Source organism: Grammomys surdaster, unplaced genomic scaffold, assembly GCF_004785775.1.
Source record: "Grammomys surdaster isolate TR1022 unplaced genomic scaffold, NIH_TR_1.0 126178, whole genome shotgun sequence".
Classification (NCBI taxonomy): Eukaryota; Metazoa; Chordata; class Mammalia; order Rodentia; family Muridae; genus Grammomys; species Grammomys surdaster.
Window position 1 is genome coordinate 6994381 of NW_021620984.1, and position 21695 is coordinate 7016075.

Genomic DNA, 21695 nt, shown 5'->3' on the forward strand with positions numbered 1-21695 from the left:
TCTCTCTCTCTCTCTCTCTCTCTCTCTCTCTCTCTCTCTCTCTCTCTTCTTTCTTTTGTCAGGACCTTACTATGTAGCCCTGGTTGGCACTGAAATCACAGACCTGCCTCTGCTTCCCCGGTACTGGGATTAAAGTACACTATCACTATCATACCTCACGCATCTATTTCCATGGTTAGAAGTATTTAAACCTTTGCTGAAGAGTGGATATTGGACTTCCAGTCTGGGTCCGAGCATAGAGCAGGTCACAGGTGGCAGCTCTGTACCCAACCCCAGAAAACCGAGAGAAAGAGGGACTCCCAGGAACTTGAACTCAGGCAGCATCCCAGGTAAAAATGAATCACCCATGATGTCTGCTGTTAGAAGTTCTAATCCAGATGCTGGCCTCCAAACTTATACTACTCAGACCTTTGAAGGACCACTGACAAGAACATCAAACAGCTAGAGATTGACATCACTAATCTGAAGAAATCCCTTGTTTCGCTGTCTGAAGAGACTGCCTAAAATTGCAAAGATCCTTATTGGACTTGATTTACTCTATTACAACAGAAAAGGCTGTGTACAGCTCTTGAATGTGTACAACCCTTAAAGAACAAGGTTGCCTTTACACAGACAAGACAAGGAGGGTTAAAGAGAGCATGAAATAGGTATTGAAGGCCCTAAGAAAAATCAGAGAGAGAAAGAGACAGATGAATGCTGGTACAAGAATTGGTTTTCAACCTCTCCAAGGTTGTCAACCCTATTTCCTCCCATCTTGGGACCATTATTTGGTTTCTTTTTGCTTATTTCTGCTGGTCCCTGGCCCTCAAATAGGTGGACTAACTCTGTGATACAACAGATAAATAATTTGGTAGCAAAACCTACTCAGATACATTATCATAAGTTAGCTATGGAGGACCATGAGACTCAAGATGAGGTTGTTACTTTATACAGGGTGTTTCCAAAACCCATCTCCACTCAACCTAAAAGGGGGGACTTCTGCCCCTAGACCAAGCAGAGAGGGACCACCCAGAACCCCCTCTGACAGGCGATCTGACTTCTTGCTTAGGCTGCAAGGCTAAGCGCTGCAAGGGAATATAAATAAAAGATAAAAATATCTATCTGGGTTCCCTGAGGGACAAGCCTGACTGCATAGGGGTTGATGTCAAAAGTATCCCCTCTCCAGGAAAAAGACATCAGGACGGGTATGGCCCTCATGCCTCACTGGACAACGACAGGGGGACTGGAGCCATTACAAGGTCCCCTTCAAATACTGGAGGTCAGGCCTTCGAAAGTTTAGAATTGCCACAGCCCTTCTATACTTAGAGAAGGGAGGAGATGTCAGGGGCATCCCTGCTTACACACTGAAGGCCTAAAATCAGCCATAGGCCTAAATTCAGCAATAGGCCTGTCATACATGTTTACTAACACCAAGTCTTGGGTCTCTGTGGAAAAACATTGAAACAGATGGCTATAAGTTAATGTAAACAGGCAGCTTTTGTGGAAATTTACAAGCCTGAGTAGTCATAGACCTTGTAAATAGGTAGCCTTGGCACACAATACCAACTTAGATAAGGACAAGCGAGTCATAAGCAGAGTCATAGTGAGTTGTCCCCTGAACCTTCACCCAGCCAATTCCTGGTTCTGAAGATATCTGTATTCCCCCCTGAACACCCACACTCCATTGTCATTCCCTTCCCCACATCCTGCCTTTCTGTGTTTATAACCCCTTTGTGAATGAATTACAATTTGAGAAAAAATAAATTATAAAAAAAAAAGAAAGAAAAAAAGAAGAGTGGATATTGACAGACCATAATTGCATTTTCTCCATTCAAGAGGAAAGCTGAGATTCATTGGTTGAATTTAACCCAAACGTTATTCTCTGTTTACATCAAACAAAAAGTCTCCTAATTTTCAAAACACAACTAGAAAAAAAAAAAAAAAAAACCCAGACTCATGCAGTGTAGCAAGTACACACTCACTGTAGAACTAGCAGGATGATGGTTCTCCATGAGCTGCTCTTTATTGTCCTTAGCATACTCGAACAACGTGTAGGTCATGGCCGTGCCAAGGTTCACTTCTACTGCTTCCTGCAGCTTGGCTAAGATGCTCTGCTTTACAGCCGAGGAGCTACAGCGCAGAGAAACATTACTGTCAAGGGCAAGTAAAAGAGAAGAAAATGAAACTGCTAGGAAAACCAAACTATACTCACATGGTGTTGTTAAAAAAGGCGTTCATAGATATGACCGGAGGCGTTTGTGGGTAAGTCTCCGTCCAGGAAATCTCTATCAGGAAGGCTTTGGGATCGCCGTCTTCACCTATCTGAAGAAAAGGGAGTCTTAGGCTTGTGGAAAGTGATCAGGAGAACCAAATTACTATCTTCAAGATGATGCTTTCCAATACTCATGATCAAATCAGAGGCGTAATTTGCTGACAAGTACGTGGTAGGGCTGTCCAAAAATAAACAGCTCCGACTTTTGCTTTAGCCCCACCTTGCTTCAGAAGGCTGCATTTCTGCGATGGGTTTCTCAACCAGCTGTAGGCTTTTCAATACCAAGGATACATTTTACATTTTTTGTTTCCAAGGATGAACGTAAGCCATCAACTACAAGGAACAAATGACAACCGAGCTGCTGCGTGTCATAGCACTGGGGGTGGGGGTGGGGGGAGAAGGAGGTGAACCTCTGAGCTTGATGCCAGCCTAGTCTACAGAGAAGCCCTGTGTCAGAAAACACAACAAAAGACCACAATACACAGGAAATAATTATTCACAAACCTGAAACACCTTGTCTTGACCGTTTCTAACTGCTAAACTGCAACAGGTACAAAGAACTTGGAAACTGATACATGCTGTTCAAGTGGGAAGAGACCAGAAAATGGAGTATAAAACAGAGAAGCAAAGCAAAGGTGGGGGAGAGGGCGAAGTAGGCCCCAGAGCAATTCCTGACAAGAATGTCTCCTGTTTTTACAACTTTTAATTTAAAACATCTTCAATCTTAAGGAGAAGCTAAACTGGCACCACCAATGCTCACTGGTATGTATTTACTAAGCACCACATCCCGTGTCTTTGTCATTTCCCTCTAGCACAGCAATGAGCATCTCCTCTAATGTGTATGATTTTCTCCACCTTGGTTTTAGTTGAAGCATTTGAAAGTAATGGAATGTCTTTAGCTATTTATGAGTGAAAAGAAAAACAACCCAGGGTATCTTTTATAATGAAAAGACAATCATCATGCCCCCAAGAATTCAACACTGATAATAAAAATCTTACCTAAAAATAACTACTCATATTACAAATTCTTCAACTATGCTTAAAGTGCCCTTTAATTAATAACACTTCCACCCCAGAAATCTAAACTCACGGAACGTATATTGTAATTCGTTGTAATATATCTATAGTCTATATTAACAGAACCTTCTCCCAGGCTTCTTAAGTCTTTTTATGACGTCTAGGCCAGATCCAGGTGTGGTGCATGCCTTTAATCCCAGCACTTAGGAGTCAGAGGCAAGCAGATCACTGAGTTCAAGGCCAACCTGGTCTACAGAGCTAGTTCCAGGAGAGTGGACAGCTATTCAGAGAAACACTATCTTGGAGAAAAAAAAGGAGCTTAGGCAAGTTTCTTGACTAACATCCCCAAATATAGACAACCACCCCCTATGTTCAGATTCAGACTTTGTGAGGAGAGGTGGTATGGTGGCCCTTGTTGCATCCCCTCAGGAATCACCACTGGGGTATAATATCTTCAGCGTAGAGGTAATGAAGAAGTGATCCGTGCAGGAATGACACAAAATTAAGTCACCATCCTGTTTCCTAGCAACCTCTGCCGAGCATCTGTTAATAACGCTTTCCGGAATCAAGCTTTTCACTTCCAGGGCCTGTGAGGTGGCTCAGTGGGATAAAGGCATATGCTGTAAAACCTGATGACCCGAGTTTGATCCTGGAACCCACAGAGTGGAAGGGGACAAGCAACTCACATGCACTGTGGCATGCATGTGACCTTCCCCCAACACACACACACACACGCACGCACGCACGCACGCACGCACGCACTAAATTTAAAATAATTAGAAAAAAAATTCACCTCAAATTAGCGTTTGCTTCACCTTTATATTCTGCCCGTATCATCAGCCTCTTACTTTCAGCTACGTTCAGTATCAATGTAAGTTTAGGCACAGAAACAGCATCAAACAAACGTAAGGCCCTGTAGATATGTCAGCATTGAGTCAGTCACAGGCATGGCGGATGCATTGAAAGGTGAGAGAACATAGAAGCCCACGTAACCAAGTCCTCACTCAGGGCACACTTAGAGACAGATCACCAAGGTGATTGTATTAAAGACAGAGGCAGGACCACTCCTGTCTTCAAAGACTTCCAATGACTTACAAAACTGGAGAATGGATAACGTTTAAAAGTAAAAACGAGGCATGAAGGTAAAATTAAGTCTGCTTCAAACTGAGAGCAGCCAGAGAGAGACTTTGGCCAAATGGAACACAGATGTTAATTTAGCTTAGAGAAGCCACATGGGTAAGAGGTGAGAGAGGAACACAAGAGTTACAATGTATCTAAAGACAAGCTGTTGTGCCTAATGAAAGTTGACAAAGTTTGGCAGAGGTAGCTCAAAACAAAAGGAGGACTTGGAGTGGCTGGAGGCAGAGGCAGGTGGATCACTGTGAGTTTGAGGCCAGCCTGGTCTACAGAGTGAGTCCCAGGACAGCCAGGGCTATACAGAGAAACGCTGCCTCGAAAAAAACCAACCAAACCAACCAACCAACCAACCAACCAACCAACCAACCAACCAACCAACCAACCAAAGAAGAAGAGTATTTGCCACTATTGCAGAGGACTGAGGTTAGATTTCCCAAAATTCTCACAGTAGCTTATGAGAGCCTGTAACTCCAGTTCCCGGGCATGTGGAGCCCTCTTCTGGGATCTAAGAGTACCAGGAACACACAATATACACATACACAAAATACATCTGGGCAAAACATTCATATACACAAAATAAAAATAAATCTCTTTTTAAAAGTGGACTTTGATTATGGAGCTAAGAATAGAGCCATCATTCTACAGGGAAGAGAAGCCCAGAAGCCTCTTTAACCAGGCTGTAGCAAGACTATTTAAATGTTGAACTGATAGTAGTACAATGTACATGAGAAGTGTATGGGGGTGGGGAAAGACATCATTTAGGAGCCTACTAAACCGCTCTGTGCAAGAACAGAGGGTCCACTGAGGCAGAACCCTGGCTCCTCTCCTTTGACTATTGACACACTATCTCCTATTTCCGGTTTCACTCTATTGTATAGCAGACATCCGTAACGTGGACCATTCTGCATATTGCACTCAATAAATAACTGATTCTGTTAATGGGGATGTTCAGGAAAGCATATGAGAATCCTCAGAGCCTCTTTGGTAAAGAAAAGGCAACGGTGGCTGGGGAGATGTGAGAAGGCAGCTGGACTTAAAACAGAAGGGCTCACGTCTTAATTCCAGCATGACCTTTGGCCATTAAGAGTTCCCGGATAGAACTTGATGGGATTTAGAATCGCCCCTCAGACAAACCTCTGGGCATGTTTGTGAGGGGTCTTCTAGGTTACATTAACTGAGACAGGAAGACCTACGCTACTGTGGACATCACTCCATGGGCTGAGCTGTTCTCCGTGTCAGGAGATCGAGAACTGGGTACAAGCGTTCGTTCTCTCAGCTTCCTGACTTTGGACACAATATGACCACAGCCTCACACAGGATCCTTCTGTCACAACTTCCCTGCCACTGATGAACTGAACCTTTCAGACTGTGAGCTAAAATAAAGTCTTCTTTCTTCACATTTTTTAAAAATATCCATTTATTATTACTGTGTCTGTGTGATTTGTGTGGGGGAATACAAGTCCCACAGTACACAGAGGACAACTTGGAGGGCCTGGAGTATTAGTTCTACGACCCCCACCTTTAAGTGGGCTCTGAGGATCCAGTTCAGGCTCTGGGGCTTGCACAGTAAGTGTTCTCAGCTCTCTGGCCCTCAAGTTGCTTTCGTCAGGTATTTGGTCACAGCAACAAGTAAAGTAACCATTATAGCTGTCATACAGATAGAGGCAGTATAAAGACAGTCTCGGGCGTGCAGAGGAACTGGGAATTGCTATAGAGCAGTGGCAGTTCTCAATCTGTGAGTCTCGACCCCTTTGGGGGTCAAATGACCCTTTCAAAGAGGTCACCCAAGACCACCGGAAAGCACAGATATTTATATTATGATACATTATGATTCATAACAGTAGTAAAATTACAGTTATAAAGTAGCAATGAAAATAATTTTATGATGGGGGTCACAACAACATGAGGAACTGTATTAAAGGGTCGTAGTGTTAGGAAGGTTGAGAATCACTGCTACAGAGAATTTATTTCCTAGCTATATTTGTGAGTCTGAGGTAAGAGACTCAAGAATTCAAAGTTAGCCTGGGCTATATGATAATATTCTGTCTTAGGAAGAGGAACAAATAACAACTCATTTTCTGTTACTGTGTACAATGCATTCAAGTTTGAGAATAATCTATTTGTGGCAGACTTTAGGCAGCTAGGACTGAGGGAAGCCATCTTTAAGAAGGTAATGCCATGCAACTCCTAAGATTTCTTTTACCTCTAACATTTTATAACCAAGTCAAATTTTTTTACATTTTTTTAAGGTTCTGAACTCGGCTAGAGTGGTGGCTCAGCGATAAAGAGCATTGGTTGCCCTTCTAAGAGGACTTAAGTTCATTTCCCAGCACCTACATGTCAGCTCACAGTAGTTGTCCATGACTCTAGTTCAGGGGCATCCAATGCTCTCTCTTTTGGGTTCTGTGAGCACCTGGCATGTATGCAGACATAGTTGCTGTCAAAACACCAGACACATAAAAGTATGTGTGTATATGTGTGTGTGTGTGTGTTTGTGTGTGTGTGTATATACATATATACATATATATACATATATATTATATGTAATGTATTTTTTATAATAGGTTTTAAATTTAGTTTTCAAACATTATCAATAGCAATGGCATAGTGATGTGTTTTCTTTTAAATGTGTCAGGAGGGCTGAAGAGATGGCTCAGTTGCTACTGCTCTTCCAGAGTACCCTAGTTTGTTTTCCAGAATCCACCTTTAGTCGATTACAGGTGACTTACAACCACCTGTAATTCAAGCTCTAGAAGATTTGATACCCTCTTTTGGCCTCTGTGGGCCCCTACATACACACATACAAGTAGTAAAAACAAATCATTTTTTAGAAAAACAAAGGTTTCAGAAACTACAGGAATGTAATAAAGTTAAACCACTAAGTGAAAAGGCAGCATCAGATTTGACAGACTCTCCACATTCTTCTCTGTACCACAAAAATGCATGTACTGTACATGCTGTGTCTTACCCTATACTGAAATGAAACTGGACTTAATTCCCGGAAACTTTCATCTCCTTCATAAATAGATCGTAAAGCTTCTAATTCCATCTGAAAAAAAAAAAAAAAAGAAAGAAAGAAATCAATGGATTTTGTTGAGTGACATGCATGGATTAGAAAGACTTTAGCTTCAAATTCAAACCCACATTACATAGTTGATGTAAAATGTGACCTAACTTACTGGCCCCAAAATACGATTTATGTGTGCAAACCAACACAGTACCATCACACTAACGAGTACCTTAAGGGTAGGTGTTAGGCACTGCTAAGGATCTTTACATTGTATCAGCTCACTTCAATCTCACATAGGCCCCGTGAAGAGCATACTACCATACGTCCTTCTCCATACTGTAGAGGAAAGATTTAGGTTAAAACAACTTGAAAATATTTTGTCTTTTATCACTCTACTTACAGACACCTAACCTGGCTAGGAAGCACACAACTTCCCATTTGAAACAGAACATCAGTTATACCTGCAATCATTTCCACAGAGTACTAATACAAAGCGCAAGTAGTACACAACAGCCCCAAGAAAGAATACGAGGAAGAAAATTGACAGGATCAATTCAAGATGATCCAAGACCTAGAAGAGAAGATGCTAGTTAGTAACTCCTGCCTGGGATTTGTTCTCGGGATACTGTGGTCCGACAAACGAGAAATCTCCATCACTGTGAGTGACAGCTGAGTGTTGGAGAAACAAAGACAAAGGTATTCATTTTAGTTTCCAAAAAGATTGATGTCATTAATTCTACAGACTAAAGAGACTTGATTTATTCTCCATGTACAAATTTTAGGATTAGATCATAAATAAACAGGGCATGAGAGCTTAGAATTCTTAGGACCTAGCAAGCATTAGATGTAGCTAAACAGTCCTCAGCATAACTTTGTACTTTAAGAGAAAGGCACCAGATTCAATCTCTTTAGATTTCAGCAAAGCTCCCTTTACAGAACAGATCAGAACAAAAACAATACAAAACGACAACAAAAAAACATAGAAATCCAAACTGGATTCAAGAATGTCACTTCAGCCATAATCTCTTTCCATATTTTAGTTAATAACTTGGGCAGGAACAAAAAGAGAAGACAGGTTTGTTAAAATGTGTGGATGATAATTTGATGATGAGAAAATGAATCATGCTGATGAAAGAATTAAGACACCTCCCCCTCCAAAGTTCTTTTAAATCAAGTTATGACAATATTTAACAGGGTAAATATTAACATTATTACATTAAATTTAATGTTAATAATTTTTTTTTTTTTGGTTTTTCGAGACAGGGTTTCTCTGTGTAGCCCTGTCTGTCCTGGAACTCACTCTATAGACCAGGCTGGCCTCGAACTCAGAAATCCACCTGCCTTTACCTCCCAAGTGCTGGGATTAAAGGTGTGCGCCACCACTGCCCGGCTTAATGTTAATAATTTAATACCTAAATATATAAGGATGAGGGATGAACTACTTTGTATAAAGCTCTAAGTGGATGTTGACAGTCAATCAGAAGAGAGCGTGATGCAACAGTTTCAGCAGAAGCAAATGGAGATTCTGTTCACACACTCAAACCAGGACAGTAAAGGAACTAAGATACGTGAACAGAAGTGAGTCGGGAACATGATGCCTCTTTTGTTGTTTCATTTATTTTTCAAAACCAGCATTTTCCAAACCAGGTAGAAAACTATCTTCAAAGATCCAGACACCTATCACAAGGAAGAATAAACTTCACTGTTGAAATCAAAGATTCCTGGACTCTACCACCAAAATTTTGATTCATTAGGTCTGAGGTGGAGTCAGCTACCAGTGGTGATGGTGGTCCAGCAGTCAAGTGGTACACTGTGTTTTGCTGGGAGAAAGAACTATTTTCAAACTGACACATAACAATTTTATTTATTGGGGCTGGAGAGATTGCTCAAGAATTAAGAGCACTGCCGGGCGGTGGTGGCGCACACCTTTAATCCCAGCACTTGGGAGGCAGAGGCAGGCGGATTTCTGAGTTCGAGGCCAGCCTGGTCTACAGAGTGAGTTCCAGGACAGCCTGGGCTATAAAGAGAAACCCTGTCTTGAAAAAGAAAACAAACAAACAAACAAACAAAAAATTAAGAGCACTGGCTGCTCTCCAGAAAACCTGGTTCAACTTCTGGCACCTATATGGTGGTTCACAGCTGTCTAGAACTCCAGTACAGGGTATCCAACACCCTCTTCCGGCCTCTTTGGGTATCAGACGCCCAAGTGGTACACATGTATACATGTAGGCAAAACACTCATGTACATAAAAATAAAACCACCTTAAAAACTGTATTTATGAAAAACAATGCAGTCTTTTGATAAGTGCACCTATTACAACTATCACCTCCAATCTTCAAACATTGTCAATGAACCATTCAAAACCCTTCTAGCTATTATGAAATGCACAGGATACTTTAAAAAGAGTCATTCACTGAGTAAGTCATGAGACTTTCCTCTTCTCCATTACCTTTGTAGCCACTCACTAGTAGTCTCTTTCCCTTCCTCTATAGTCTCTTCCCTGGATTCATTAGTGCTTCAGTCACTGAACTGGTAAGAAGATTTCAGTAGGATATTCAGATATCAATTACTCTGTGGATGTGGGGGTCCTTTACGGAATATTTGCAACCTAGCTTCTATTAACACCCACATTGTCGATATGGTAACTTTTAAACAACATAGTCAAAATAAACAGCGAACTACTTACTACGAATCTCCTACTACACAAGGAGTCTGCCACTACATAAGATTTGTCTTCTTTGTTTGAGAAGGTGTTTCTGGAACTCACTCCTTAGAACCAGGCTGGTCTCAAACTCTGAGATCAGCACGCCTCTGCCTCCCTAATACTGGGATTAAAGGCGTACCCCACCACCGGGTGAGATGTATCTTCGAATCCTTATTCTATCAGTCAGCAAGCCGCCCTAGGATGTTCTAGCACTGTAGCCACTTTCCTTACTCATCTGGACACGTTACAGAGCTGGAAACTTCAATTACAGATGATTTATAGAATCCATTCCTTCCGACTTGGTTATTTGGCAAAACAACCAACCAACCAACCACCACCAATAACAACCACAACAAAAACCAAAGCACAAACTACAGAATTCTGATTGATATGTGGATACTCAAAACATTGTATATCCATTCAACAACAGACTGATGGACGACTTCACTAAGCATTATGGACAGAAACAGAAACACCAGGGTCATTCATTTTTCTCCAGAGATTTTACTTACTCAACCCTCTCTACGAGACCACAAGTTTTACAATTTAAAGGCGTTTAGATTTGAAGACAGACTAACTCGACACACAATCGCTAAGCCACACAAGGGATTTAAGGGCGGCCAAGCGCACTAGGGTCCTGGACCAAGGACACTCATCTTAGCAAGGAAATCTAGAGAGACCTCCGGGTTGCAAAAAAATGACAAATGAGGGAAGCGGGAGGCCGAGTCTCACGTGACCATTCATGCATGCTGGCCATACGGTAGTCCAGTGCTATCTGGCAGGGGATCTACCAACGTGGGACATCCGGACAGGCGATCAAGGCTCTCAGCGGGAAGGACACGTGCGAAGTCCGGGTGCTCCACGTTGGGACCTAGGCCGGGGCAGGGGTGTCCAGTCCTGGCTTCTCACCTCCTGGTCCTCGTTGGTACCCATCGCGCCGGGCGCACGGCGTTCGCTACCGCAAAGAATGGGGCGGCAGCGGGCGGGAGGCCGGGGCACCCCGTTTCCGCGCCTCGGTCTAGGGAAACCTTCCTTGCAGCCGTGGGTAAGACCTCGCGCGCTCCCGATCCTCTGCAGCGCCAAGCCACCCGCAGTCGGCTGTGGGCCGGGAACCCAGGATCGCGTTATGCGTGATCGGGAACCTGGATCACGTTAGGGGACACCCAGACCTCTTGACCAGCTACTGATGGGCGGTGACGAGGAAGCCCCGCCCCTCTCACGATCGCTTTTCCTATTGGCTCCTTCTTTTTCCGCCCCCAACTCTTTCTCCTCTAGGAAATGGAACGCCTTCCTAACAAGGAACCCCGTTCTATTCCAGGACTGGTATGGAGTACTGTCACTCAAACCCAGGAAGTGCTTCCTGTGCCAGCGGAGGCGGGGAAAAGGAAGTCTCGCCTTCTGTCGCCCGGTCTGGGGCTGGGGCAGTCGGTTGTCGGCGGCCGAGTTTCTAGACGCCCCTGCTTGGCTCTCCTAGCTCTTTCGGGGCTGACGGTGACTCACCGCAGCTGCAGCGGGTCCAGGGAGTGCGGCCTGGGTGAGTTGGGCCTAGAGACCTTCCAAGCCAGGCCATCCCGGCTGGCCTAGGGGCCTGCGTTTCCCCTTGGCGTCCACGGTTGCTATCTTGGCGTTTCTCCTTCATCTGCAAAGAAGAACGCAATGATTTCTAGAGAAGTGGGAGTGGTGGAGGAAAATTTTTCCAGTTTCTAGGACTTTGAGGTTATTCTCCTTTCCCAGTTGCAGCTATTGGAGCCGAATGCTGCGACCCTAGGGACAGTCTTTTCGATCTTCATTTTGCTCTTTTTGCAGTTGGACGTCTCTGAATCCTTGCTTGTTAGCGCTTTGCATCCCGAATCACCTGTTTATTGATAGCCGTCTTATTTAGTGAATACTTTGACTGGCTTAGCTTGTTTCTCTTCTATGATAGCTTGCACTAACCAGGTGATCTGGTGCTCAGGACTTACTTTGTACTTGTCCATATTCCCTTCCTGTCAATAGTTTGCTTGGTTTCTCCATTATTTTCCGGGAAATCAGGAAGCGATTTCTTTCCTGTGTGTCATTGAAATCTATTCAGTCAACATTGTCCTGTTCCATTCTCCTCCTCCTCCTCTTTCTTCTTCTCCTTCTCCTCCTTCTTCTTATTTAATTTTCCTACAGCGTAAGAAGGACCATTGCAAGTGGCCAAGCTTGTAAGGTAGAATAAGGCAGGGATTGCTGGTGCAGTTTTCATGATGTTGTCGGAACAGATTTGCTGTAATCAAGAACTACACTGTCAGCTGTGAGAGACAGTAGCCAAGGGTGAGAGGCAGTAGCCGAGGGGGCGTGGGGCAATAGAGCATTGAAATTGGCTAGTCTGAACTGAGGGTGTGCTGTTCCTATAAAATACACACAGGGTTTGAAGACGATGCCCAAGTAGGTTTTTACAAGTTCATCAATAACTTACAATAAAACCCCACATCTTTCTTTTTCTTTTGTTGGGGAGGGGGGTTCGGGATGTGGGGACTGTTTTTGAGATCTCCATAGCCCTGGCTGGCCTGAAACTGCCCTGTAGACTGTGGAATTTGAAGTAATCCTCCTGCCTCTGCTTCTTGAATGCTGGGTTTTCAGGAGTTTGCTTTCTGAGCCAACTTCTCTTTTGCCTTCTAACATAACTGCTGGAAATTTTAACATTATTTTTGTGATTTCGTACTATATACCTCTCAGGCTGTACTAATTAAAAAAACTTTGTAAGTTAATGCTACTTCCCCTTATAGCCATTCTGTATTCAAGGGCCACAGCTATTTCTTTGGAGCCTCTAAGATTATCAAGGGAAAAGGCCCTTTCACACTCTTGTCTAGGCTGTTTGGTATTAGGCAAGTGTGGTAGCCGTGTTGTGGTTTGATCACTTCTATTTCAATCTTCATCTTCAGTTCCCCAGAAGCACGGGATTTTTCTGCCCTCATAGCACAGCCCTTCCCAAAAGTCTTTTAAAGCGATTTTGCAAGCTTCTGTTGTAGATACATTATTTCTGGCAGGCTTTGCAACTCATGCTTCAATATCCATTGTTCCTGTAGCATCAGAGCATGAGGTAGCTAATTAGTAAAGGTAATTAGCTTTCCAGTTAGAAATAATCCACATTTTAGGGATCAAGTGGCATTTGACACTTCAACTTTCCCAGAGATTACGTTGTCTAATGTGATGATGACATTCACTTCTTTAAAGATGCATATGATAAATCCTTTCAGAAATAAATTGTTTTAAAAATATAGTGACACTTTTGTTTGGAATAAGCACATTTTCATATAATCATTTTTTTAAGTCCGTGCATACCTGCATGTATTGTAGAATTAGCTAAAGGACACAATACAAATATTCCTAGGAATTTCCATTCATTACCAGCGTCTCTTTTAGAGATTTCCCTTTACCTATTACATCATCCTATATTATGAAAAATTAAAAAAAAGCAGCTACTAAATAATGCACACTTTACATGAATTATATTCTAAGTATTGAGAAACTGGATAATTGTAATTCCAAAGAAATCAGAGAAAGTTGTATTTTTTAAATATATGTAAGTCAATAATTATTTTTTAATTTGTCTGAAAATTGAGTACAACCTTTTCTGTGAAATTAAAAATAGCAATGCAATTAGTAATTTTAATAAGTCTGACTTAGTAATTAAAGTTTTCACTTTGCTCTCTTCTATTTGCTTGACTGTGTATATGCAGAGACTTTTGTCTTTTTGCAAGGTTTATAATTAGATACTGATGTTGGTTTTTTAAATTAATTGTGACTATCTTGATGTTTGTATTTCAGATTTTTCTGTGACGTCTCAAACATGAGCCCCACACAGTGGGACTTCCCTGTGGAGTTATGTTGCCGGCCTATGGCTTTTGTTACACTTACTGGTCTTGATGTGGTATATAATGCTGTCCATCGAGCAGTCTGGGATGCTTTCTGTGCCAATCGGAGAGCTGACCGGGTACCAATTTCTTTCAAGGTGCTCCCAGGCGACCATGAATACCCCAAATGTAGATCAAAGGTAATGTGACTCAGGATCACTTGCATTCATTCATAGCCCCTGTCCTCTTCCTCCTTCCAATCCTGTTCCAATTATGTGTACTCCTGAGTTTATCAGGGTAGAGGTTACCATTGTGCCTAAGGAAAAGCAGGTGTTTTCATGTATTGTGGAGTATATGCATATGTTTAATAACACACCATTTAACCTCAAGAGGACTAATTGCAATGCTTCTATACTATGAGCTTACATTTTTTTTCTTTTTAAAAATTAATTTATTGTGTGTGTGTGTAGGTCTGATGACACCTTGTAGTGTCAGTTCTCTTCCAATAGTGTGGGTCATGAGGATTGAACTCAGGAACTCCTAGGCTTTGCAGAAAGCGTCCTTTCCACCTACCCCCCTCCCACCTCTCTTTTAATTAAAATACCCCCTCCCTCCATGTCTCCATTATTTTAACAGTCTTCTACTAGGAAGATGTCACATTACCCATTCACCATTGCTGGCTTCATGTGGAACCCACGGCCTTTGCAGTTAGGCTCAGCTCCCCCATTTGTAAACCAGTTTTAGTTTATCAACGGGGAAGGTGAAATGCTGTCAGGGCAGAGTGGATCTTAGATCATTTTACTATTTTACAGGAATAGAAATGGGAATGGGGAAGAGTTGAAGCAGACCAGCAGACCTGGAAAAATGGCTGAGTACTTTTTTCAGGAACTGAGATCTTTGGCATTATTGAGACTTTTTTTTTCTTTTTGGTTCTGGCCATTCTTCCTCTCATGGGAAGTGTAGTGTTTGTGTGATTGGGGTTCCATTCTGACTTAGACACTTACACCTTTAATCAATTTCTGATGGGCTGACTCTCATCTTAGAAATGGGCAGTGTGCATACCGAATGAGGCAAAGGCATGTGAAGTGCCTGGCACTCTGGAGGCGGCATCTGCTGCTTTTCTTACCAGCTAACTTCTTTTGTCACGGTTGGCAGAGAACTTCGTATGAGTGGTACATCCCTAAAGGGATCTTAAAGACCGGCTGGATGAATAAGCATCTGAACCTGGTGCCAGCGTTGGTGGTCGTGTTCTTTGAGCTGGACTGGGACGAGCCTCAGTGGAAGGAAAAGCAGTCTGAGTGCGCTACCAGAGTGGAGATTGTCAGGTACGTTGCTGTCTGGCCACAGCGGTGCTCACAAGTGTCTGTTCTCGAGGGACTTACATGTTTGTGATATGGAGACTGAGCTCACAGCCTTGTGTTCAAGGCCAGCACTCTAACCCTGAACTGATTCTCCTCAGCCCTGTTCACAACACCTTTTGGAAGTAACCGAATAGTGTTTAAACTGCAGTGGTTACTCTGAGATTGTTAACCTTTGAAACTCGTTCTGTTTCTAAGAGGTGATAGTAAGTATTAACAATATTGTGCCCAGGATGTAAAGGAATTTAGAAGACAAGTTGGCCTGGAGTTCCAAATTTTCATCTTAAAGTATGATCTCTTTGGTGATAACAGTTTATATCAGGCCCCGTAAGATACTTTTCTCAACATTGCTTTAAAGATATATCTTATTTGTGTGTGTGTGTATACATGTGTATGTATATTCAAGTGGATGTGTGTCTGTGCCTATATATCCTGGAGATTGTGACGACTTAGGGAAATGCATCATATCCCCAGGAGCTGGAGTTGTAGGCTGTTGTGAACCACCCCTCAGTGGTCGCTGGGGCTTGAACGCTGGTCCTGTGGAAGGACAGCAAGAGCTCTTAAATGCTGAGCCATCTCTCTGTGGCTTTCATAAGACACTCACAAATTGTTTATCATTGTCGTCTATGTATATGATTTGTATCTGTGATCATGTGTGTCATGACGTGTGGCCGTCAGAGGACAGCCACCGAGAGTTTGTTCCCTCCTTCAACCTCACATGTGTTTGGGGCTCTACCTTAAGTTGCCAGTCTTACAAAGCAAGCACTTTCCCTCTGAGTGTCTCACTGGTCCCCCCCCCCCCCGCCCCACGCTTCATGATTATGTAGTTCTAACATCATTATTCCGGACGATAATGTATCACTATGAAAAAGTAAGTTAACTAATTTTTATATAGAAGTGGATGTTAAAATTTCACGTTAAAGTGGTCTTTACATCCATTCATGTATTTGGGAGGCAGGTCACGTGTGTGGTCAGAGAGGAGCTTGGGAGAGTCGGGTCTCTGCACTGTGTACGGTTGGAGAGTCCAACTCAGGCCATCTCACTGGACCTGATGCTTCCTTTAAAGCAGGTTTTAGTAAGATTATAAGCTTGGTGTGAGGCTGTCTTTTGAAAGTGGAAGTCATTATGGGAATGCAGTCACTTGAAGGGCAAGATTTATTCTGATCTTAATGGGTTTTTAGTTGAGATTTTTTTCTGTTGACTTATAAAGTTTGTGAAATAGTTTATGTAAAACAAGTTCATGGCTTTATTATATTGTTTTTTTCCATCACAGGCAAAGTTTGCAAGGGAGAAACACAAAAGTTGCGGTCGTCCTGATTCAGAAGAAAACGCCTTTACCCCCAGGTACAGAAGGGTCACTTATTGCTTTACTCTCCAATTGCTAGTCCAGGAGGTAGATCTTACTTAATTTTTAAATGTTTTGCATGTTCATTTGGAGGGAATGACAGTATGCTAACTTTTAAAGGCACCAATAAAAGGCCAGAAAGATGGTTCAGTAAGTAAAGGCATTTGCTGATGGCCTGAGTTCAGTCAATTTCCAGAACCCACTTGGTGTAAGGAGAGAATCAATTCCTAAAAGTTGTCCTCTGACCAATACAGATGTACTGTGTCTCAGGTGCACACACACATACACACACACACGCACACACACACACACACAAATAAATGAATGTTGTAACAATGTACAAACACTTGTAGGTAATAACCAATGGTGTTTGCAGATGCTGAGTCCTACTTTCTCTTCTGCTTAGCCCCTTGTTTACATGTACCAGTTGACAGAACAGTTAATGCAGTTGCTGCCAAAGTGTTATTTACTTGGCTGATTCTATTTAAAATGTACTCTTACACAAAGAAACGAGAGATTTGTAATATTGTCCAGAAAAATTTCCTTTACAAGATTCTTTTTTTTTTTGTTTTTGTTTTTCGAGACAGGGTTTCTCTGTGTAGTCCTGACTGTCCTGGAACTCACTCTGTAGACCAGGCTGGCCTCGAACTCAGAAATCTGCCTGCCTCTGCCTCCCAAGTGCTGGGATTAAAGGTGTGTGCCACCACTGCCCAGCTACAAGATTCTTTTCTTTAGCTTCCCAGCTTTTCATAATCCAGAATAATTTTTCTTGCCATATTGAGCATTCTGAGGTCTTTGGAAACTTTTTTCATGAGTAAATGCTTCCATTTGTATGTATGCTTTGGAACAGCCATGTGATATGGCATGGGCATTATTTGTCCCATCTGTTGTGCTCAAGAGAAAATTCTACAGTATTTTCCAGACAAATATGAACACATTAACTTTTAGGAGCCCTAAATCCTCAGGGAGAGCAGAAGCCCTGCTGCCATGGTGATGGACCTGGAACTTTATTCCTGATTTCAAACTTGAGTAAATTTGACTACAGAAAACTGACACCTTTGCTTTGTCTCTGTCTGTCTGGTGCTTGTCCACAGGAGAAGATGTGATTGCGTCTGAGCGGGCTGCGGCTTTATGCAATGTGTGTGAACTCTCAGGCAAGTCTCTGTTTGTGCTGCCCCACACTGACCACCTTGTGGGCTACATTATAAGGTAAATCAGAGTTGTTGTTGTGCTTAGGAAGGAAAAGTTGGTAGCTTAGACCCTTCTATTTACAAACAACAACAGCATTCATAAAATCATTGTGGATGGTGAAGTTCAGCTAGGCAGACCTCTAAATGAATGGACTGAAAGGAGTCTGAGGCCAGCCTGGTCTACATTAGCAAGTTCCAGTCTACCCGGGGTTCTAGTAAGACCCTGCGTCAAAAACAAGCAACCCTTGCCTGATACCCAGGCTATCTCTAACTATTTAACCTGTTTTGCTTAAAATCAGGGAAGAGTTTAATTCCAAGTAACCAGGGTTTTTGCTTTAAAATTGCATTTATTTATTAATGACTCAGGGGACAGGGACAAGCACATACTACAGAGGTCAGAGGACAAACTAGGGAAGTCAGGTCTGTCCTTCTGTCGTGTGGGTTCCGTGCAGTTGTTTGGCAGGGCAGCAAGCAGCTTCCTTTGCTGAGCCATCTTACCAGCCCAAAGTCTAACTTAGTTTAAAGGATTAACCGGGCCAGCTTGTCCTCAGGTCTGTTCTGCTTGATTACAAGCATGTTTTATCTGAGTCCACAGCCATTTTGAAACTGAAAGGAGCTTGTCTTCGACATTTCCTGAGGTCTTAGAGATGGAACTAACTTCTTTGAGACAGTTATCTCTTCATCACATGTAAAGATAGTTCTGGCTACAGTTAGGCATTTCACAGACTCCCTTAGTGTTCCTGCTTGTAAAAGTTTAAGGACAAGTTGGAGTTAACATTTGTTTCAAGATTAAAATCTAACTTTATTTTCGTATTTTAACATTTTTCTTTGAAAATAAAAAATTTTAACCTAGAAAATCCAATTTAAAATACATTATCTGCCAGGTATGGTGGCAGATGCTTATAATCCAAGCACTTAGGAGGCAGAGGCAGGAGGGTTGCCAATTTGAGGCCAGTTTGGGCTACACTAGTGAGTTTAAAGCCTTCCAAGACTACATAGTTAGACCTTGTCTATAAAGAAGTAAATAAAATATTTGATTTTAAAATTTGTCTTATTCTGTTTTCCTCAGATATGGTAAAAAAATCTTCTGAACATAGGTTAAATTTAGGTTTTACTCTGAGGGGAACCCTTGGCATCGGTTGCCTGTTCTTTGCCCATGGACTCACTTTTCTTTCATGCCCTGCACTGTTACCTCTGACCGTCACGTTCCCCAGTACAGTGTGAACTGCTTACTGGTCTCATGCAGATTTCTTATTGGTGTTTATATAATCTCAGAATTGTACGATGAAGCAAGACTTTAATAACATTAATGTTATTTCTATCTCGTTTGCCAATTATTTTTATTCTCCCCAGATGTTTTCTCATTCTTTTAAACAATAAATATTAAAAAAATAAAAACCAGTGAGATCACCTAATGTATATAAATTATAAGTTGTTTTTTTAATCTTGTATATCCTGTGTTGTAAATGGTTTTCAGTGGTATTAGGGGAGGTCTTATTTTAGACTTTCCCAAGAAATTTAGATTATACACTGCTTTGTTTTTCATCTTAATTATGAAGTACAGTGTCGGTCAACAGATTTGTTTTCAGTTGTCAACAAATACTGTTCTTAAAAAGACTTTGGGCCGGGCGGTGGTGGCGCACACCTTTAATCCCAGCACTTGGGAGGCAGAGGCAGGTGGATTTTTGAGTTCAAGAGTTCGAGGCCAGCCTGGTCTACAGAGTGAGTTCCAGGACAGCCAGGGCTACACAGAGAAACCCTGTCTCAAAAAACCAACCAAACAAACAAACAAAAGAAAGACTTTGCTTTTGAGTAACTATTTCTTTTTTTTTTTTTTTTTAACAGATTAGAAAATGCGTTTTATGAGCATGCCCAGACCTACTACTACACTGAGATCAGAAGAGTGAAATCTCATAAGGAATTTTTGAATAAAACAACACACCAGGTACACGTAAAAATATTAACCGTTACTGGTTATTTTTGAGATGATTCTTATTTCTTCAGTACTGATATTTTAAATTGTTTACTACTTTAAAAGTATTTTTTAAACTCTTAAAAATGAATTTGTTTTCAAATTAGAGTCTTTTGCCCTTACTTTCAAACTCTTACCTGTAAGGGCTCTTGGAAGCCTTTTTAATCATGTCTTTTTTTCTTGGGATCATTGTGAATTTAATTTTTAATAACTTCCTTCATATTTCAATGAATCATAATAAGTATCATTTTACCTTTAAAGTATGTATGTAATCATTCTTTATTCACTCTTTTGTTTGTTTTTAATCAGCTTTTGTTTGTTAGACATCAGTTCAAAATAGCTTTCTTCAGTGAGTTGAAACAAGATACCCAAAACGCCCTGAAGTAAGTTTCTGTTTTCAAACTAAATCTTTATTAAAATCTTGATGTTAAAGATCCTATACAAACAGCCGTCTATCTCAGTTTCTTAATTGTAAGATGTTCATGTCATATTCACATACTTAATAAGTAGTTTCTTCCATTTTAATCTTGGAAATAAATTGTAAAACTTGCTGGTCTAACTTAACTAAATTGCACGATTTAAAGACAGCAATGTCACAATTGTCCTAATTTTTCTATTTGCATATTCAGTAAAATTTTTGCAACTAATTTTCAAAGTATAATAAATATTAAATATTCATTTACTTAATTCAAATAAGATTTTTATCAATTGTTTAGTTTATCACATTATGTTCTATTTGAAGGTTAGTTGCAGGTGTATTGACATGCTCAAACATTTTATTCCTTTGTTTACCAACTGCAGTTTAGTAAAACTTGACTTCTTTGTGTGTTAGCTCAGATTTTTGAATGTCTAATGGCGATGTGGAAAGGGATTTAAAGAGGAATCATTTATTTATTTATCTTGTAATTGAGGAGGTGGAGAAGAATAGCAAGAGATCAAAATTCTAGCTGGCTGTAATGTAGTTTGTTTTTATTCGTGGATGGGTGGTATCAGGTAAGACCATCAGTTTTAGGTCTGCTAGCAACTGATGCTGTAGAGGAAACCACTGACTGGCGAGAAGAATACACTTTGCCTGTGGACTTGCTACACTTTCTGATTGTCTCCCTTCTCAGGCTGGTTTCTTTCCTCAGTTTCCTCACTAGATGTGCTGAGGAGGCTCTCCTCTTCAGCCTCTGAGATTAGTATTATTTACTTAACCTTCCTTTGTACCTGGCCGCAAAACACTTTTTTACTTGTTCTGTCTCGTAAACCATCATTGCTACAATTACTTTTCATTGAGAAACTTACAGTAATACTTAAAAACAAACAAACAAAAGACAAACCTTATCTGGACATGGTGGCATATACCTGTAATCCTTAGATCTGGGGAGGCCAGAGCAGGAGGACAAACAAGTTCAAGGCCAGCCTGGGCTGAGTAACAGGCCTGTCTCAGAAGTACACACACACACACACACACACACACACACACATATACACACACAATTTATTAGCAATGCTGTTTTTGTTTTTTGTTTTGTTTTGTTTTGTTTGAGACAGGGTCTCTCTATGTAGTCCTGGCTGTTTTGGAATCCATGATATAGAGCACTTTGGCCTTGAACCCAGTGATTCACCTGCCTTTGCCTCCTTAGTGCTTTGATTAAGGGTATGTTGCCACACCTGGCAAACAATGTTTATTTTTTAGTGTAATTCTAGATAACCGTCCAATTTGACCTCCATTTTCAACCTGTTTTCTACTCGTTGACTGGCTAGTTAGTAATAGAACAGTGCACAGTAGGATGAGTCTTTTGTTGTGAAGTCATTGATTGGTAATCAACAGATAATTCTTAGAGCATTGGAGATTGATTGATTGATATATATATATTTATATATATATATATTCTTATTGAATTGTT

General features: G+C 41.3%; 2 protein-coding genes across 2 annotated transcripts in view; one reads left to right on the top strand and one right to left on the bottom strand.

The window, feature by feature from the left end:
- Rwdd4 (RWD domain containing 4) overlaps nt 1–11329 on the bottom strand; it is a 20556-nt gene extending 9227 nt beyond the window's left edge. The window contains exons 1-4 of the mRNA XM_028757661.1: nt 11030–11329; nt 7374–7454; nt 2192–2301; nt 1962–2109 (exon numbers count right to left, since the gene is read on the bottom strand). Coding sequence (XP_028613494.1) covers nt 1962–2109; nt 2192–2301; nt 7374–7454; nt 11030–11053 — 363 coding nt within the window. The 5' untranslated portion in view covers nt 11054–11329. The remainder of the gene's footprint in view (nt 1–1961; nt 2110–2191; nt 2302–7373; nt 7455–11029) is intronic.
- A 69-nt stretch (nt 11330–11398) lies between these two features.
- Nucleotides 11399–21695, top strand: part of Trappc11 (trafficking protein particle complex 11) — a 40972-nt gene continuing 30675 nt past the window's right edge. Inside the window, exons 1-7 of the mRNA XM_028757650.1 lie at nt 11399–11654; nt 13913–14138; nt 15094–15263; nt 16570–16640; nt 17736–17850; nt 19677–19776; nt 20113–20186. Coding sequence (XP_028613483.1) covers nt 13935–14138; nt 15094–15263; nt 16570–16640; nt 17736–17850; nt 19677–19776; nt 20113–20186 — 734 coding nt within the window. The 5' untranslated portion in view covers nt 11399–11654; nt 13913–13934. The remainder of the gene's footprint in view (nt 11655–13912; nt 14139–15093; nt 15264–16569; nt 16641–17735; nt 17851–19676; nt 19777–20112; nt 20187–21695) is intronic.